Source organism: Ananas comosus, linkage group 22, assembly GCF_001540865.1.
Source record: "Ananas comosus cultivar F153 linkage group 22, ASM154086v1, whole genome shotgun sequence".
Lineage (NCBI taxonomy): Eukaryota > Viridiplantae > Streptophyta > Magnoliopsida > Poales > Bromeliaceae > Ananas > Ananas comosus.
The window spans coordinates 10035727-10057100 of NC_033642.1; the positions used below are offsets into that span (position 1 = coordinate 10035727).

Consider the following 21374-nt stretch of genomic DNA (forward strand, 5'->3'; position numbering starts at 1 on the left):
TACCAAAGTAAGTCTTTATTATGTAAATATAGATTTAGCAATCTATCTATATGAATTGAGTAAACTTTGACCGATTCTCAAATTCAGGTTCTTGGATTAAGAGTTTGGATTGAAATCTCAATTTGGCAATTGCCAATGAAATTGCTCTCGCGGCCCATAAAGAATAAGCCCGATAACAAATTAGGAGGTCAATAGAAAATTCTACTATAAGATGAGATCCACAGTCCAAACAGATTAAGACTCAACACATGCTCGCATTAGTCACTAAGAATTAATGCGACATGCATATATACACACTAAAATTCGTCAACACACACCAACCTTTTAAAACTTCTAATATTTATTAGCATATATAGAGTTTTTATGATCATCTTTTTGCCTTTTTTTTTTTTTTTTTTTTTTTTTTGGGTCTTGCGATCGAACTGTGGATTAATTTCAGTGTGCGGTGTAACAGTGGGCAGCTGCATTTGACAGCGCACGCGGGTGTTATTTAATTTGGCAGTTGCACCACTACACTTACATTATTTGAGCGATTTCACCTCCTTCAATCAATGCTTTTTAGCTTCGTTTCCACTCGGAAAATAGAAATTGAGATTAATTTCTACTTTTCCACCGTGCACATGGTGGTCAGCGTGTATGCAACTACCACTCTACACTTTCCTTCTTCTTTTCCCTCTTTAGCTTCAATATATAATAATATAATATAATTTTGCTCTTAAATGTCTAAAGGGCGCAGCAGTGCTACACGTAGCACGGCTACAAGAAATTCACCCACTGAGTCCCCTTCACTTGTTAGTAGTAAATTTTTTTTTTTTTTTCAAAAAACAAAATTTTCAATAAAAATGTAAACAAGTACTATATACGTAAAAGAACTTTCGGCATCTCGTGTGGTACTGCATGTAGTATATATATGGCATAGGATTTTTTTTTTTTTGAAAAAAAATAATAAAAAGATGAATTAAGTTACGAGGGTGAGATAATAGATATCGGTTGAAACGAAATGAAAGAAAAAAAATATATTAAAATCAAGGATTAAGGACGAGGAATCAACCACATCTTCGGACGAGGAATCAAACCATCAATTTTGAGAAAAAAAAAATGAAGCAAAACCATCTGTAGAAATAGCCGCATTTAATTTGCAGAATCCCTCCCAAAAAATAAAATAAAATCAGAAAGGCATACATGATCAATCACAAAGAATTAATTTGACATGATTCATGAAGCTAAGAATAAAATTCGATCACCAAATTGCATGACTTGTAAGATGTTATTAAACTTAATATCTATTTGTAAGCTTTTTATAAGGGAAACTTCAAATACTATTCACGTGGTTTCACATTTTTTCACTTTAATTAGTACTCTGTGATTTAAAGTGTACCAATTTAGTATTTTACAATTTTATTTTTCTCTTTTCGTCAATCACTTTGTTAAATTTTTATTAAATAATATACAAAAAAAAACTTTAGATATATACTCCACCTATAGTTTATCGAAAATTCACTTTAGTACATTTTAGTTTTAACTTTGCCATTGATTTAACGAAAAAAATTAGCAGAGGAGATGATAAAAAGAAAAAAAATAAAATTACAGCGTACGAAAGTGATACACTTTAAATCACATGATACTAAAAGGAGGAGTATATAAATTATAGAGTGGTGGTATTTGAAGTTTTTCTTTTTTATAATAATGTTTCTTAATTTCCTATTTAACGAAAAAAATTAGCAGAGGAGATGATAAAAAGAAAAAAAATAAAATTACAGCGTACGAAAGTGATACACTTTAAATCACATGATACTAAAAGGAGGAAGTATGAAATTATAGAGTGGTGGTATTTGAAGTTTTTCTTTTTTATAATAATGTTTCTTAATTTCCTAATTAGGGAAGTTAATTATAATCAAGCATTAGGTTGGCTCTTCAATAAATAGGGGCAATAATTATTGAACTTGGCTTAACTGTTGCGATGATCCTCCCATTTCATTGCATGTGATTAATATGTACAACCTGGCACATATTACGTACGTACTACATATCTTTAGGTACACATATCTCTCTGGTTAAGCTGCATAGCTACAACGATGCATTAAATTGATTGCTCCTGATGAGTATTAAAGGATCTTCTCAGTGTGGCTCGAATTCCTTTGTTGGTTCAACCCCATTGGATACTTCTATTGTTCAAAGAAGGAATAAAATCGAGAAGGATCGAGAATAGTAATGCCAGTGACCACAATTAATTCTTCCAACTAATATATATTAATTAACTCGTAAAATAAAACTGTGCTGAGACCCCATCTGAATTATTTTTTTACATAGCCTATTAGGTTAAAAATTTTGTTAAACTTAAAAACTCTATTTATTATTAATTAGTTGTAAATGATGCTAAAAAGTGACTAAAGTTGCTGATCAATTAGATGAAATGATTAACAATAAATTTGATAATATTAATTCATTGAACTAATTAAACTTATTCATTTTTTTTAAAAAAAAAGGGAAGAAATTTGAGCAGTTCATTTGAAATCGATCGATCGGCTTAGCACTGATGAGGAGTTTCTGTAACGATTTTTTTTTATCAATTTCTAACCTAAAATAGCAGGTATATATATATATATATATATATATATATATATATATATATAAGGGGAAAAAGGGAAAAGAAAATACATAGATATTTCAGAAATTTTTATTTTCCATTACATATATCGTAAATCCACATAAGTGCGTCTACAATAATCCCCAGTTGGCTAGCTCGGCCCCACATACAATTGCACAGTGGCCAACCAACCAGAATTTCATTTAAATCCCCCCCGCAAAAAAAAGAAAAGAAAAAAAAGCTAAGAGATCAAATTGCAGCATTAAATATTGATGCACGGCCTATACACCGACCAATTACAGCTTAATTCCAAATCAATTATCGAGACCAAAATAAAAAAAAAACTTCTCCTCCTCCTCCTCCTCCTCCTTCTAATAACAATAATAATAATAATAATAATAATAATAACAACAACAATTAATTAGTAATACTCGAAAACTATTATTCTAATTATTATTATTATCATCATCATCATCATCATTATTATTCTCCCGTGGGTATATATGCATGTATATATATATATATATATATATATATAAATATATACATATAGCATACATATATTTATACGTAAAATTAAGGCATGCAGGTAAATAAATATAGAAATATATATAAAAGGGAAGGGAAGGAAAGGAAGGAATAATTAATCATAATTAATCATAATAATATAATAATATAATAATAAATGACTTACTTACTCGTCGTTGACCCATCCGTACTTCTCCATGAAGGGGTTGACGAGCGTCTGGGGCGGGTAGTGGTGGACGCAGTCGGCCCAGACGGCGGCGTCCCCGGAGAGGTCGGCCTGGACCTCCCAGAGCGCGCTGTTGCACTTGAAGCCGGCGCCGAAGCTGATCATGAGCACGCGGTCCCTGCGCTTGAGGCGGCGCTTGGCCTCCATGTAGCCCAGCACGTACCAGAGGCTGCTGGCCGACGTGTTCCCCCACCGGTGCAGCGTCATCCGCGCCGGCTCCAGGTCGAACTTGCTCAGCCCCAGGCTGCGCCCCACGGCCTCGATCACCGCCGCCCCGCCCGTGTGCAGGCAGAAGTGCTCCACCCCGCTCCGGAAGTCGATGCGCGCCGCCTCGCCCTTGCGGGGTGGGGCCGCCGCCGCCGCCGCCAGCTTCTGCCGCGCCAGGCGGACCGCGTAGCGCAGCAGCTCCCGCACGGGCAGGATCTGCGGGGCCAGCACGCGGAGGTTCTCCACGAAGGCGCGCACGGCGGCCTTGGGCAGGTCCTTGCTCAGGTGGAAGCCGACGAGCCCCGCGTCGTCCTCGCGCTGCACCGCGCAGCCGTAGGCCTCGTCGCCGGCGCCGATGTGGGTGCGCACCAGGCGCCGCAGCCGCAGCTTGGCGCGGCCGCGCAGCGCCGGGTCGTTGGTGAGCAGCACCGCGCAGCCGCCGGAGCGGAAGAGGCAGTTGCCGAGCATCATGGACTTGTCGCTGCCCGAGTACCAGTTGGGGCTGATCGACTCCGACGTCACCACCGCCGCCAGCACCGGCTTTCCGGTGGTCGACGCCCGGAAGACGTTGTTGACGAGGTCGACGGCGACGAGGCTGGCGCTGCAGCCCATCCCGGAGAGGTTGAAGACGCGGACGTCCTCGCGCATGTTGAAGCGGTTGACGAGGCGGGAGGCGAGGGAGGGGGCGGGCGAGAACATGGAGACGTTGACCGCCAGCACGTCGATGTCGGCGGGGCGGAAGCCGGTCTTGCGGAAGAGCGCGTCGAGGGTGGGGAAGAGGCAGTCGTCCATCTCCTGCATGGCGTCGGCGTGCGTGGGGGACTCCTCGCGGCCCTCCAGGATGTTGCGGGGGCCGTACGTCTCCTCGCCGATGCCGGAGTTGACGATGACCTTCAGGAGGAACTTGTACTCGGGGAAGCCCAGCCGGGGGTTCCGCGCGATGATCTGCCCGGCGAAGTCCGTCGAGATCTTGCGGTCGTCCGCCGGCTTGAAGCACACGTAGTCCAGCAGGTAGCAGTTCCGCAGGCGCCGCCGGCCCACGCATTTCCAGACCAGGGAGAAGGAGTAGAGGAGGAGGACGACGAGGCCCACGGATACCACAAGTACAGCCATATTAATTAATTAATTAATTAATTAATTAATCGTATGTATATATATATATATATATATTTGTAATCGATCGATCAGTGATGGATATATATATATATATATATATATACACACTCACACACACACTAGCTATTTATATATAGTAGCTAGCAGTGGCGACTACAATGGTGATCGAGAGCTAGCTAGAGAGCTAGCTAGAGAGCTGCTTCTTCTGCTTCTACTGCTAGCACCACTTCTGTGGGATGGTATTAATTTTGGGATCAAAGGTGGCTGAATTAATTTTGAGAAAGTGGGGGAGGGGGCTTGATTGGGAAGCAGAAGCTGAAGCTGAGAGAGACTATTTGAAGGGAAGAGGGGGAGGGGAGGGAAAGAGAGAGAGATGGAGAGAGTGTGTGTGGGGTTGTGAGTTAAATGCAGTCTTTGGATAGCTTCCAACTCCCCAACTAAATTTAATGGATCATGTGGGAGAGAGAGAGAGAGAGAGAGAGAGAGAGAGAGAGAGAGAGAGAGAGAGAGGAGGGAAATTATCTCCTGCACCCAGTGCATATATATAATTGCATTCATGCACTGCATCTTACCAAAAAAAAAACAAGTTCTATCATATATAGAGGTGTTAGAATCACAATCTAATTTGCTGGTTATAGATGCTTACTAGCTAGGACAATGATTTTTTTATGAAACGAATAATCTCAATTCATCTAGACGCTGATTTCTACTATTAGTAGATGCTCGGATTAAAGGTTTTCAGAACAAATGAGTTTTTATACCGGTGCAATACTTCAGATACTATAGATCAATTTTGTCTAAAGTAATTTTAACTTTAGCACAGTGATCATATATAAAAAAGAAAAAATGGATGCTGCGCATGCATGACACGTAGGGACGCGCGCACCAGGTGCATGAAATATAATCCAGAGAGTAGAGGGGATATGGGTTTTAAAAAGGAAGGGTGGGGTGGGCGTGCATATAATTAATCTCACGAGAGAGGGCGTTGTTTACTCATGTTGAAGTCATGCGAGCTGGAACGAGAGGAAGGTGAGAGCAAGTTGTGGAAACAAAGAGAGTGAGTGAGTGAGTGAGAGAGAGAGAGAGAGAGAGAGAGAGAGAGAGTCCCTTATCATAATGTGAGAGAGAGAGAGAGAGAGTCCCTTATCATAATGTGATTAATTATTGTCCCATTCCGCTTTGATGATGGATTATTATTATTATTTTTTTTTTTGACAATTTTATTGCAAACTATGATGATGGATTAATTGAGCAAAATGATGGAAGCAAACACGTATATACCCATACTAACTAGATAATTAGTGTGCTATTAATGGAAAGTTGAAACAGTTTTTCCAATGGAAAATATTCTATTACCTACAAATCCAAGTATATATATGCATAGTACGTACGTGCATTCGTGAATCATCTAAATTCTCCTGATTGGATGCATCTCAGCCGTTGGATACTTTTGTGCTTATGATTTCTAGATCTGTAGCCTTTAATGGGGATAATAATATACAGAGCTCTTTGAACGTACTTAATGTTTCTTAAAACATGGACTTACTCGAAGGGACACAAATACAGTAATATAAAAATTGATTCATTGATCAAATATATATAATTATAGAAGCACATCAAACAAATAACTATTCAGAGTACTGGACTCGTGCCTACTACAGTCTTAGAAGTGTTATATGTATTTATCAAAGAACTTGTTTCGTTTTCCTGCGTATTATTTAGGCAATTAAACTTTCATAGCATTTTTGGTTTAGATTTAGTACAGTAATCTACATTAAGCTTATTAATTATACCAACCACCTGTGTGGTGCAGTGGTTAGGTGCCAAAGTTTCAATCAAGTGGTTCCAATAGAATCCAGCTGTGGGGTTCATTACTTATTGATTATGTGGGAGCAATTTTTGTTCTTGATTGTTCTTATTTCAATTTAATTTAGAAGAAAAATTTTATTAAGCAATTAAAATTAGTCTATAATTAAATAATGAAATGTAGCAATTGACTCAAGCCAGAAGTCTAATTACCTCGCATTTTTAACTAATTTTTTTTTAAAAAAATAAACGAAATAATAGAACGCTACCATTCTCTCTAAAATAAAAAATATATATATATAGGAATGACTTTTTATAGTTTTTTTTTTTTAGAAGAGAGAGCATGCTACCGTTTCATTCATCAAAGAAATGAATTTAGTTATAAAAGGTTGAGACAACTAGACCTCTTAGTGAAAAAAAGAGAAAGAAAGAGTTTTTTTTTAAAAAAAAAAAACTAAGGTGACCAGAAGCCCCTTAGTATTTTATTTTTATGCATAATATTATTACTGACCGTCTCTAGAGCAAGTGGCAAAGGGCTTGATGGTTGGTATCCGAGACCCAAGTTCGAATTCTAGTTGATTCACATTTCTTGCTAAGTTTATTTCTAAATGAAATAAACGAAACGGGTAGCGTGCTACCTATCTCTCAAAAAAAAAATATATATATATTGCATGTCACGTATGGAAATATAGACCCTTTTTTCAAAATACAAGTTCATAGTCTCATTTAGCTTCCATTTTCCTCAAGGCAAGTAATTAATTAAACATTTTGATAAATGTACACCAAAATAGAAAGTAGAACTGACAAAAATCAGAAAAAGGAAATGGAAACAAAAGTGAATTAAGAGCAAACAAGCAAAATTAGCTAGTAGTAAATTAAATTTGGTTAGGTAATTTTCCATGAGATGCACCCAACCATTGGAGGCCACCTCTTGTGCAATAACTACATGCCAAGTTGATAAAACCACACCACATTTATGCACACTGAGCACTGGGCAAATGCTACCAAAAACTAGTGTTGCACAATCCAAACAAGTACAGGTAAAGATGAAAAGAGTTAACTCAAAGGCAAGTGGATCAGATTCTAGAAGGTATGTGAAAGTGAATCTTTTTTTTCTTTTTTTTCTTTTTTTTTATCTCAGTACCTTTTTGGACGAACAACCAGCCACCACCTCTATGAACCATAGTTAGTTAATTCGTATATGGTAAAAATTTAATATAAATAAAATGTGAATAAAATTTATATTATAATTTTTAAATTTGATGAAAAATACGGTTTAAAAATCGGATTCGTCAATAATTCGTATACCCGATTTATATGAAAATTTTATATTTATTATTTAAAAATTTGGAACAAAGATTCGTCTGTTAAATTAAAATTTTTCTTTAAATTTATGTTATTAATATAAATAATTATAATTCTTATAAATATAAAAATAAAATAATATATAAATTATATATATATACACACACACACAAACACAAAGGGAGAGTGAGAGGTTCACCGTAGACCTCTCTCTCTCTCTCTCACACTCACACACACACACACACACACAAAGGGAGAGTGAGATGTTCACTGTAGACCTCTCACTCCACACTGTCCACAAGGCTGAGTGCAGCCTGGTGGACCCCGCTATTTTCGAACCCCACATGTCGTGATTTTTGTCTTCGTCGTCTTTCCTCTTTTCTTCTTTTGCTGTAGCCCCGTCTTCATTTTTTCTTCAAAATCGAACATTTTTTTTCAAAATCGAATAGGAAGGTTGCTCGATTGCTCACGACGAGGTGCACAGATCTGCGGAGTGGTGGTCGCGCATCATCGGTTCAAGAAATTTCATTTTTCTGCAACCGCCCAATTCAAAATTTTTTTAAAAAAATTTCGTCTTTCCACCGCCGCTCAATCCGAATTTTTCGGAATATAATTCGGGGAATCCGTTTTGATCGCGAATACTCTGAGCAAGGGAAGAAAACGAGTTTCATTCCGATTTGTTGGAAAAAGTTTGTAAACGAAGCGTTTTAAACGTTTTGTCGATTTTTTTTTGAATAATTCACGTATTATACCCGAATTAACTAACTAAGCTAGGAACTGGGGGCCCAACTTGTTGAGCAATGTCACATTAGTAACACTACATAGGAAATATTCAAAAATAATAATTAATAATTACTCAGCATTTACATATGACAATTTGGTAGTTAGCAGTAATTTAACTTCTCCAATTTTCTACATCACACTTAATTAAAGTGGATAGTATGTAGCTTTTCAAAAGCCAACTTGCGCCCAATTAAACTATTATCGTGCAAAACACGCTTATTGACTGTATTTTGAGTTACATGCATTTTGAGATATATCGATAACATTTACATTTGTGGTTTACAACCATTGGGGCCCTTGTCATTTATTATGTCAATTGGATTTTGGTTAACAGACCAATTGAGTTGGCTTGGGTCCTATTTTAAAAACCTTAAGAAAACCCCACAAGACAAAAGATAAAAATGTGTAGTATAAGAATATGACAGCTTCCAAACAGTTGTGGTACTGTTCTTTGAAAACCTACAATTAATTGCACTATTTGTTTTCAACAAATTAAATAGTCGGTATATTTTTTGCAGCTCTGCTGTGCTTGAAATTTTGATCTCACACTGTCTGATCTTGCTGTTCGTTGATTAGAACATAATATCTTTGTTGGCATCAAAATGGACGAGAAAAGAAAATTGCAACCACTCGTTATGAAAGTGACGCTATCGTAGTTGGGTTTTTTTTTTTTTTCGATTAATAACTAATGACCAAAGTTGACGAATGTATCGCAATACCACAATCAAGTTTGCTAATGACATTATTCTTCCAACTACCCCTAGCTAGTACGAGGCTGAGAATACATGAGATGTCCACATTTTATGTTTACCAAAAAGGTTGAGCTTTGAGAAAGATCAATTGTTTCAGTGCTGTTAAATCAAGAGTCGAAATTTTGACATTACTTCAATTTGCATTGAAGAGAGAGAGAGAGAGAGAGAGATTTCCTAACCACAACATGTAGAAGCAAATAGGTCAATCAAAGATCATGTGGCTTGACCTGCTATTGTATGCATACAACTTTAATATCTCAAATCAATGCGTGACAGCTTATTAGTAGACGATTTGGTGAGAAAGATATAAGATGATTTTCAAAAATTAATTTATCGATGCCTTAGTGATTATTAGACGAATTAATAAAATGATAAGAGAATACGTTGAGTTTTGCAACTTTATATGACATGTTTTTTACGGGAGGGCTGTAGGCCTTCTTTGTTTTTTTTTTTTTCCTCTTTTTGGCTTCAGTTTTTTTTTTTTTTTTTTTTTTTTTGTGCTTCTATAGCTATTTGACTCACTAAACACCTCGTTGCCTTAATATCTGTAGAAAAAATTATTTTTCAAATAAATAAAGCAGGTAGTATATTGGTATCTTTATCTCGAAAAATATCTCAAGCCCATGTGAAGGATTTTGCTATTGCTAGTCCATATCATCTTACTTAGCGAAACCAAATGCATGCTACTAACTAAATGCTTGACTTAATTTGACCTAAGTAGGCACATGTATTTGCGTGTAATTATGAAGGAATTAAATGAGATCATAATTAATTGAATATGTCTTTTGACAAAGTTATTACCTAACCACCATTGCTATGCACCTAAACTATTCACAATATGGTTATCTTTATGAAAGATGTATGATGTGGATGATTTCAATTGTGCATTGACTAGTAGTCATACCATAATACTTGAAAAATAAAAGTGACATAAACCTATATAGCTTGATAATGATGTGAGTAATGGTGCTTTGAAAGGTCTTAAATTTTAAATATACTTTTATTTTTTCTCACTTTTGTGGTGTAAAATTATACCGGTTGTTATCGAAGAAGCATGTAATTACATACTTTTCTGATGGGAGTCGTTACTCTAATTTTATAATATAAAATAGAGGTAAACTTTAAAGACCATCTTTATGATTTTGTACTCTCTCATTTTAGTACTATATGATTTAAAGTGTATCAAGTTAACACCTTGTAATTTTATTTTTCTCTTTTCGTCAGCTCCTCCATTAATATTTCGTTAAATTATATACAAAAAACTTCAAATATCTCACCTAGTTTTATCGAATATGCACTTTAATACCTTTTAGTTTTAATCTTGTCATTAATTTAACAAAAAAAATAGTGAAATAGATAATAAAAAGATAAAAAGAAAATTACATCGTACTAAATTGATACACTTTAAACCACATGGTACTAACATGAGAAAGTGTGAAACCGCATGGGTAGTATTTGAAGTTTTTCCTATAAAATAAAAGAAGATTAAAAATATTTTAGAATTTTTATATGTTCTCAGGTAGTTGCTGTTATAATTTTATTGTATAAAATAAAATGAGGAAAAATTGAATTGCTTTTGAAATTTTTGGACCTTTTAATATATAAAAGTGTTGTTTTTTGCCACCTTATTACCAAACTAATTAAGGCTTAAATGGCCCTAGCTAATTAATAAAGCAAGTGTACGTCTACCTAAACAGGGAAATGATCAACCCTTAAACGTGACTTAAATGATGTTGTACTTGCACACGTCTTATCACAAACCTATTCCTTTACCCCGGCCTCCACTGTTCGTTTCTACAATTAATTATAATGTCACACACTAACACTTCATATAATTATAATTTCCCCAACCGTGTTGATGTGGATGGCCTCAACAGTGTTTTTTAGCTAACTTGAATAGTTGACCACCTACATTGTTACATACTTACATGATGTCCATTTACTCTTACGAACCATTTGGTTAGATGTAATTATAAATGCAGTATAGTTAGAGATACATACAGTTGTAAATACAACAGTTACAACTATATGAATCCTGTTTGGTTGGATGTAGTAGAAAACACTTTTGTTTGGTTGCATGTAGTTGAGAAATAATTTAAAAAATTTTATCATTATATATATATGATGGTGAGATTATCTCTAATTAATGTAAAAAAGAAAAATAATTTTTGTTTAAAAAATATTGAGGAGTTAATGCCTTTTATTTAAAGTTATTCTCTCCAACTACTGTAGTTGGGACTGCGGCCAATTTGAGCGTAGTTCGAATTGCTGCAGGTAGGCCTCCTCTTGTAGTTCCTATTGCAGCAGTTGAAGTTCAATACATCAAACCAAACATCGAATTTGTATTTACATGCAGTTACAACTACAGTGTACTTACAACTACATACAACCAAATGGTCCCTTATTGAAATAACATTATTTTCTTGTAAATATAGATTAGATAATCGAATTGAAAGTATCAGATAACAGGAATTATATTCGGCATCTTGTTACATAGACTCCTATGAGGAGATTCAAGTGGAAATTTTCCCCTTATCCTAAATAGATGAATATCAATTTGTGACTGAGATTTAGGTAGTTGTGTATCGTAATAAAACTCGGTGGGTTTGCAACAAATTTTCTTTTTCAATAAATATCACAATGATTGAAAGATACATTTATTAAAATAAGTCCCCGTTAAATTTAATTAAAATATATTCAATCATAAAGATGGTTAGATTGGTGTGCACGACAATCCCCAATCAATCCAATTTGAAACTACATCAAATTTGTGGCCCAGAGATTTTGCAACGTGATTGGTCCCCCAACTAATAATAATAAGGCGAGTTTGGATGATTAGGCTTAATAAATTTAAAAGAACGTACATGAAAATCAACACTCTGGACCAGTAAACATTTTATTTTTTAAGGAAATGTGCGTACATTTGTTGGCATTAGTTGGCATTTGCCAAAGCTCAGTGCATAACTAACTTTGCTAGTTAATTATGCTCCGCACATTTTTTGACAAAACGGAAAAGTTCTGCTTTTTTAGGGGGAAAAGAAGATGGCTCCATAGAAAAGAAAAGTGCTTTATGTTTTTTTCTCCTAGCTAGTAGTTCATGACGTGCAATATATGAATTTTAAATCAATGATAAACTATTGATTAGATCATCTTTTTTGTTTTTCGATAGAGATAGTTTAAATGTGTGTGCAACAAAATGAGAAAAAGTCTAGAATGCGCAAGTTATGTCACTGATGTAGTGTCCTTCATTGATCATATTTTTTTTCTTGAATTTATTATACTTTTTTCTGACACAAAAATATATAGTTAGCTGATTATTGATGATATAGTGTAAGTATGACATAATAGACTTTCTTGCAAAAATGATGAGGACGGTACATGTACATATTTCTCTATTTTCTGAGGTGGTGTCCTCAATCACAAATGAACCCTTTTAGGGGTTTCAAAACATTTATATATCTTAATTAAAAAACCAAACTTTTCAAGAATCAACAGAACACGCCGAAAACAGGAAAATAATAATCATATAAAATAAAAAAAAGTGAGAAAGGTGGCGTGAGCTGGTCAATTAAGTCCATGATCATCTGTATGCTCATCACTGACACGTACACTCCACCCACTACCTAAAAAAGGAGGAGAGTGCACGTTGAGGAAGCGAAGCTCAATAACGCTACATTAATTACGAGTCAACGACGAGTGTATAGATACGGATGGGAGCGCGTATGTAGACCACTTATTATGACTTTGACTTTGACTCTTAATAACTTCAAAACGATATCTCAAATCCCACAATTTGTTCCATTTTCTATGCTCGAACATGTATCGACGAATTGGTAGGCTTAAATTGTAGAACACGACAAGGGCAAAAATACATTTGATTAGTACGTACATAAATGATTCTATGTACCAAGGCAACAAGGCATATACATATATAATTGAAATGTTCTCTATTGTGACACTGATGCCGCATTAGACGGAGAATATATGAAAGAGAAATGTGTTTAGGGAGCAACACGAGCTAAAGATGCCACTGCGACTTTTATTTCGACATAAACATTGCAGATCACTACAGTACTTGTGACTTTGATACTGAAACTCGAGTCAAAAGCAGTAACGGAGAAAACGAAGCGTTTGGAAACAAATACCGGTACAGTTATTGCATGATGACAAATTTAAGTACATAATATATTCTTTGGCTTTTGAGGTTTTTCTTCAATATTCTAATTTTCTTACAAATTTGTCTTGGGTTTAGATCCCGCGTTAACACGCCTGGTTAAAGTTCGCATCGTCACAAACTCTTCAGCGGCAGACGGGTGAATTCCGACCTGCAAGCAAGCAAGCAGCAGAGTATGAATTCTACAGCACTAGAGAGAAACGAAAGAAACCATATTATTTAGAGAGAAATTTAAAAGTTTTGCTTACAGTGCTATCAAATTGTGCTTTTGTAGCCCCACACTTGAGTGCAACAGCAATACCCTGTTTATCACAATCAAAACCCACGTAATTAGTGGAATCAATTCCGTAAAGAACAAATTTGATGAGATTATTTTATTGCACATTTATATTCATACCTGCATAATTTCAGCAGCATCTGGGCCGCACATAGATGCACCGATAACTCGATCAGTTTCAGAATCAACAATGAGCTTCATGAGTGTCTTTTCTTGTCGTCTGATACCACAAATTAGCAGAGGTAAAATTTCGCATAAGAAGAACATATATTCCCAGGCACACGATAGCAATAGCCTGAATCAAGAGGATAAATTTCCATAGGAAGAGGAGCTTGTTATGACGGTTGGTTCTTACCCAGATATAGTGTATTTCATCGGAGTGAAAGTTGATGTGTAAACCAGAACATCACTCTTCCCTTGCTCGATAGCTTGCTGTTCGCTGAGGCCTACCACGGAAAGGGGAGGGATGCTGACAAAATAGAAAGCTTTGTATCAGAACCACATTATCAATAGGGAAAGAAACATAAACAGTTATCAGAAAATGTTTCAAAGACTTTGAAAGTATAAAAAATTCACTTTGAGAAAATTTTTCTGCATCGTATTATACATGTACAAATAGTATTAAAGAATCGTAACTAAATAGTCTTCGCAACTAATAGAAATGACAACAGACCAACTGATGTAGGACAAATACTTCCAAAAAATCCATGAAGAAATGAACAATTGTGATAAAAGGAATTATTGTGACAAAAACTGAATTTGCAAGAAAAGAGAGAATTTTCTTACGAGAAAACAGCACAAGGTATATCTTTATAATCAGGTTTAGTCGGCTGACCACCAAAAACAGTTTTCTGCAACCAATAGAGAGACAAATTAATATAACAGGGGTGATAACATGACGGCGCAAACATTCAGCAAGACCAATCATGGTAGCTTATGAAGCCAGAGAAGGCAAACATACAGCGAAGCAAGTTCCCTCCATTAATGCTACAGGTGTGAGATTCAATCGGTTTGTAACATCACCCACAGCCCATATGTTTGGAACAGTAGAGCGAGAATATTCATCGACCTAAAATAAAAGTAACAACACAAATTAGCCCATATCTTTTTCATACTTAACAAGTTTTTAACTACTTTTTACTTCAAATCACAAAATTGACTGATAGACACCATATCGGAAAAAGAGATTTATTTACATCAGATATTGAAAGAAGGGCAAAAAGCATACCCTCATGGGATTCTATTGATGATGTTATATAGTACAAGAGATGAGTCTAATATAGTAACAATATAACTAGGTATCTCATATCATATAATCCTACTCTAAATATGTCGTAATATATAGTATTTTTATATAGCATGAGATACTAAATATGTCGTAACAGATATGAAACTAAATATTTCCATAAAGCATTATGTCCATCTATCACTTTAAAGATAAATGTTGTTGGAAAAATAGGAATTATCTTTTATATCTTAGAAATATAATTAACCTTGATAGCTCCTTTTTTATCAAGCTCGACACCAACAGCTTCCAAGTTCAACCTCTTCGTATTAGGACCCCGACCTGCAATTCAGAAAGTTTTATAAACAAGCAGATGATGTTGCATGGCTGATAGAGGACTTTCAAAATATAGGAGGTAAAAAGAGTAAAGAATAAATTCTTTTGCAAAAATCATACATTTGAGGGGACTCATTTTTGAATAACTAAGCTAAATGGTGTTCCATGAACTCCATTTATTCACAACATAATTAGCCAGCATTGAGATCAGCAAGGAAAGATACTGCCAGGGATGAGTGAAATAACAGGCCACAGAAATCTGATTTAATCAGAAAAAATGTTTATTACCACAATATATTTTTAGTTGGTAGCTGCCCGAAAATTTGTCTTAAGTTATTAGAATAAAAAGAAGTGTCCAAGTCACATCCATGAATTGTCAGGTGGCTTTTGCACCACTCTCAAGGTGAAGATAGTTGCAGCCTACACCTCTTTTAGTTTTCATCTTAACTATGGTCATCTTGCTAGTCCGTGAAGACAGCCAGTGGCCTAAAATCTGCCAGCACTTGTTCCTCGCAAGCTAGCATATTATAATTTCCATCTGAGAAGTGATAAAATTCTAGCATCTTTTATCATATTTCTCCCTAAATTTCACTTAGTACATGGAAATTTTGTCTCATGATTTGCTTAGCAAGTTTTGGTACATTATATTGTTTTACAATCTGAAATGTTTCACCAAATGAATAGAAGGAACATCGATACTATTTGTGTAGACAGAAGGGAAGCAAATAGTTCCTAGCTCCTAGCTTACCTCACACCATGCAACAAGTGATTATAAGGGCACACAAAAGCTGTCACCGCCTTATAAAATTTCTCAATTATTGCAAAAGTTGAAATGAGTAAATTTACATAATGGAAAGTACTAAAATAGTACCTGTAGCGAATAAAACGACATCTGCAGTAATTTCATCGCCATGATCCGTCAAAACTCTTATGCCATCATCCGTTTTACTCAGCTAGTAAGGAAGACAAGCATGTTGCAATTGGATCAGAGAAAGGACAAAAGAGAGGGAAAAACATGCCATCAATTGGAAAATAACAAATATGCCACTAGCCTCTGGGGAATGTGCACCTCGGTCAAATTTGTTCCCGGATGCAACTTGATACCCCTTCCTTCTAGGTTTCTTGCAACAACAGCTCTCATTTCATCATCAAAACCTCTGAAGTGAAAGAAAGATAATAAAGGAGGTCAGAATACATCACCATAGTTTAAGCCTTTTACTAACAATATCAAAAGAAAAGCAAGGTCCAGAGTCCCTGGACAACATAAAAAGTACCTAAAGAAAATAATTATTGCATCTAGCATCTTACAGGACATAAATTTACAAGATAGCAGGAATATAAGAGACTAATGCTAATAAGAATCAAGAACAGTAAAATGCTTGTTGTGTACATCCTAGACAGAAATTATGTAAAATAATTCGATATTACAGTATCGGTCACAACTATTCACTACTAGAACACTAGAAAATGCTTGATTAGAATAATTACAAACAACTAGCTTAGTATTAACACTAATAATATGTCTTATCCATTTTGTAACTTAACGAACAGTTTTCTGAAGGCTTAACATCATTAGGAGTTGCCTGTTAGAAAGCTTCATTGAACTTTGCTTTGATCCTGGCATGAATCTGAAATTAATTATGTTGCAGAATTCACGGGAAAGTTTCGATCAATTTAGAGAAAAGAAGAAATGTCTATTGATTGACATTACAAAGCTAAGTCAATTGGGAACTCATCAGGGTAAAGAAATCCATACAAGAAGCTTTGAAAATGGAAAGCTCGAAGTTCCCTTGACACAAAATCTTGCGAAGTTAAACCTTACCAATGTTTGAGCACGGATGGTACGTACAACTATAAAGTACCATTTATGCATAGGAAAGAAAGAAGTTGCCATAAATTATGAATAAGCATCAAAATCTTACATGCTTTGAAGTTCAACAGGTTTCTTTTCGCCAAGAAGACAAGAAACAAGCATTATTTGGTGATACTATTATGCTAAAGAGTACAAACAAATCAAGCCTTTTCTGTTGAAGGATCTTACAAAATCAGTGCACAAATGCAATAAATCACTCTTGTCCTAGTTACATACCGTAGAGGAAGTTCTTTTCGGTAGAATAAATCTACAGTAACACCAAAACCTCTCCAGATTGAGGCGAATTCAACAGCAATATATCTGTAGTTAGTATAATGACATGAACAATAGTGAGAAGGGAAGAAAACACAATATTGTAACAAGAAACACAAATAGCACATCGTACCCTCCACCAAGTATCACAACACGTTTTGGTAACTCATCCAAACTCAAGGCCTCATCAGAAGTGATAGCCAACTCCTGCACCAGAAAATACGATTTATATCCTATATAAATCACAAATATGGCAATGATCATGACAAACAAGTTAACAAACACGTTCCATTGCCCCCAGCTGCTATTAGATGCCATGACATAATTGGACGTTTCTGTCATCCAAATACTTTTGAAGCAAATAGGTACATATTTACAGCCTCAGAAACATTGAGTAGATTACATAAAAACAGATAGATGACAAATCAAATTGTGTTTAACCTCTTGACATATGAGCTTATAAAGACGTATCATATTACCTTAATATCATATACTTAAATTAAGCAATATATTGAAAACAACTATCTCAGTAATGTCAATAGAAAAAATAGGGAAGACAAATCATGAATCAAAACATCTTCAAAGACAGCGTTAAGAAGATTTTCAAAGTAAAAGGTGGAGAAAAATAAAAAATCATGACTGCAAGTCTGCAAAGGATGAAATATTTCAATAAGATCGGAACACAGGTCCAACTTTAATAAGGAAAGAAACTAACATACCTTTCCTGGTATGTTTACAAGCTGAGCTCGACTACCAGTGGCTATCAGGATATGTTTTGCTGAATACTGCTGCTTCGTGCCATCGGGATTTGTAACTTCAACTACATGAGCATCAATTAGCTTCCCTTCCCCTTCAATCATTGTGACACCAGCATTGGCTAACAATCTCTTATAAATTCCATTTAGTCTAGTGATCTCCTGAGTCTGGATACAGATTGAACTACAATCAATCAGTCACCATTGAACAAAATATCTATACACCACAAATACAAAACACTTATATGAAAAACTTATGGGCAAGGTTATACCCCAGTATCCTCTGCTTCCATTATGAAGCAGATTGACAATGCAAATCTTTTGTATCAGTACAGATATGACGATATAAATATCTAGTCAAATAGTCCGGTTCACTCCACAAGCGTAAAACAATGCTGCCCAAAGGACATTTTAAATTTGATGCCTTTGAATTGTTTTACAGCCAAAAATGGTATAATGTGAAAATGCAGCAAAATCAGGTTTTGAAGGTAAAAGTCATGCATATGTTAACCTAAAATAGTAATATGTTCTGCAGGAAGTAACACCTCCCTCATCAATTCATGAACCACCTTCACTGCTCTCATTCTTTTTTCTAAAATAGAAAAAAAAAATTGAGCATTGTCAGGTTGGACTTCTTCTCAAAACTGTTGAAGAATTTGATTTCCAGCAGTGAATGTTAAAAGGAATAACAAGAACTAGAACCAATTAGATTAGTGAGAAAGGAAATTTTGCTGCAAACTGGCTTCAATCAGATTATTGATGAGGAATACAAAATACTATATTATAGAACGGAATACATATCTCCATCACACAAAAGATAATCTATCTCGCAATAACGCAAATTCGCCTTCTTTTTGAGGATATGTTCTAGTAATTGGCGGAAACATTAAGCAGTTTAAGAGGTACAACGATGTTGAATATAATAAAAAGTTATTAGCCTGACCTTGTTGTGCAAAAGTTTTTTCCAGTTGAAGTCAACCTGCTCAGGGAGCTCCCACCCAAAATTTCTTGAATCCTGTAGTGAGATAATAACCTTCGGTAACTAAACTCGCAAACAATTGATAGACAGAAAAAGATTAAAAGACCATAATACTATAAAAATATATCAGAATAACATGTTAATGGACTACTGCCAAAATCAAAGAACGGTACACTCTGTGTAATTTCAAGTCATTATAGTATCACTTCATCCTTTTGAGATGGAAATGGAAGAAAACAATAGGTACCTCAAATTCACCACGAAAAGACGCACCGTAGACCAATATCTTTTTAGGGACACACCCACGTATCACACACCTACAACATCACAAAAGCGGAATTAATGATTTGAATTTCGCAGGCCTATATACTTGCTTAACATTCATATAGTGAGAATGTAAACAAATGGTGTGATTTTATTACGGCTGTTCCTTTCTGATTTGCAAGCCAATGAGCCATGTAACCAGAAATTTAAAATAGCAACATAGGTAGTCAAAATGTTGCAGAAATTTAACAATTAACACAGACCAATATTAGTTGCCTGATACAGGAAGAGACAAAAAGTGACACTGAATAAGATTTACTCATTGCCTGCAAAGCAAATTGACAAGAGTACAAGAGAAGAAGAGGGATGACACAAAATAAACTAACGAACTTACGTTCCACCAATTCCTCCAACGACTTCTGAACTGATGGGGTGGAAAGGAAGCTCGCAGATCGCAACCTGCATCAACATTACTATTCAGCATTCAGAAAGGTAGATTACTTCAAATTTACTAATTACTACACGCCTAAAAGCTCAACAGCACTGTGCATTAGATACAGGTTAAAAAAATTCCGGGAATAACACATGGATTAGAGCATCAATCAATCTCCCAATCCTCACCTTGGCTCCAAATCCAGCAGCAGTCCGAGAAGCACGAACACCGCCACTTCCCGCTCCGATCACGAAGAGATCGAAATCATACTGTTTATCCTCCTCTGCAGCAGCCGAGTTGCCGAGCTCTCCATCAATAAGCATCTTCCTCGCCATGATCTACACCACAAAGGTCACCTACAACCATTTCCACGAATAATCCAACTAAGAATCAGATCACTATTAGCAAATTAATCCGACGCCAAAACTATAACCAGAACAAATCGATCCTGTGTTAAATAGAACAGAAATTTTTTACTCAAAAGTCAGAAAAAAAAAAAGAGGGGAAAATCGGAGCATCAAATGCGAAATATAAATCTAATCAGCTCCTTAACTTTCCAAATTCGACGATACTTAGTAGTTAAAAAATAAAAATAAAAATACTACCTCACAGTGTATTAGCTAGGGTTTGGAGTTTCCGGAGAAGAAGAAGAAGCGGAAATGGAATTGCCGAGTTCGCCGCACCGCACGGCTTTTATACCATCCTCGTTCAACAGGCGACTCCTCCCGCACCAACGACGATGAACAGTGCGAAGCAGTGGACGGTGGAGATTGAGTCATCGATTGTTGGAGGGTTCTGATAATAGTAAGTGGGGCCCACGGGTATATGCTAATTAAGCTTTAACACCTTTCCTAATCTTTGTTATCTCCATGCTAATTACAACAGCTGGGTACATTAGGTGGACAAAGATAAGTAGTTAATAGTAGATTAAACTGTTTCCGACCGCGTACATATATGATTTTCTATGCGGGCCATCGGTGGCCGTCCGTCTAAATTCGATTGGGAAGGGGCGCTGTGATGAGCGGATGAGATAACTTGTATCCGCGTAGAATATCTACTAGGAGCATTGCTATGATTAGCATTTGGGCATTGGGCTAGAGAATTCGTAGGCCCAAGGGGCCCAGAAACTAGGTTTTCAGATAGGCCACAAAGTCTCATCATCGGACGGCTGAGATGGCATCTGATCCACTCTGGCATATCGTACCGTAGGCCTCGTTATTCTAAACATTGTAACATGTTTGAACCATGATTGTTGGTACTTGTTCAAACTTTGTCATTACCACCAAATTGACTTCACTAAGGTTCCTTACGTCACTCATGACATTAAGTTCGTGTAATATTACTAGCATTTGATTCATTAAATCTAAGCTAATTTCGGTCAGTAAATTACGATAGTATTTAATAAATAGAGCTCAGTTTTGCTATCAAAGGAAAAAAGCACTATATTATAAATATATATATGTCTATACATCTAAAGACTAAATAGCTTAAAATAA

The 21374-nt window shown here is 35.9% G+C and overlaps 2 protein-coding genes across 2 annotated transcripts; both read right to left on the minus strand.

Annotated features, from left to right (window-relative positions):
* Positions 2656-4732, minus strand: LOC109727035 (3-ketoacyl-CoA synthase 12-like). The gene has a single exon (XM_020256895.1). It carries the CDS (start codon positions 4659-4661, stop codon positions 3282-3284), a length of 1380 nt encoding a protein of 459 aa, XP_020112484.1. The 5' UTR covers positions 4662-4732; the 3' UTR covers positions 2656-3281.
* LOC109727484 (glutathione reductase, cytosolic) lies at positions 13311-20641 on the minus strand. The gene is made up of 17 exons (XM_020257623.1): positions 20484-20641; positions 20067-20234; positions 19840-19904; positions 19429-19498; positions 19146-19217; positions 18167-18370; positions 17581-17654; positions 17412-17495; positions 16392-16479; positions 16194-16275; positions 15255-15328; positions 14723-14830; positions 14548-14612; positions 14117-14230; positions 13882-13981; positions 13733-13786; positions 13311-13635 (listed from the first exon to the last, which is right to left on the minus strand). The coding sequence occupies exons 2-17, from the start codon at positions 20211-20213 to the stop codon at positions 13540-13542; spliced, it is 1497 nt and encodes a 498-aa protein (XP_020113212.1). The 5' UTR covers positions 20214-20234; positions 20484-20641; the 3' UTR covers positions 13311-13539.

Excerpts from the sequence above, each read along its gene's own strand:
- LOC109727035 (XM_020256895.1), bottom strand. The coding sequence starts at position 4,661 with ATGGCTGTACTTGTGGTATCCGTGGGCCTCGTCGTCCTCCTCCTCTAC.
- LOC109727484 (XM_020257623.1), bottom strand. The coding sequence starts at position 20,213 with ATGGCGAGGAAGATGCTTATTGATGGAGAGCTCGGCAACTCGGCTGCT. Across the intron at positions 19,905-20,066 it reads CTGCTGGATTTGGAGCCAAG|GTTGCGATCTGCGAGCTTCC; the intron begins GTGAGGATTGGG and ends ATGTTGATGCAG. Across the intron at positions 19,499-19,839 it reads GTTGGAGGAATTGGTGGAAC|GTGTGTGATACGTGGGTGTG; the intron begins GTAAGTTCGTTA and ends GTGATGTTGTAG.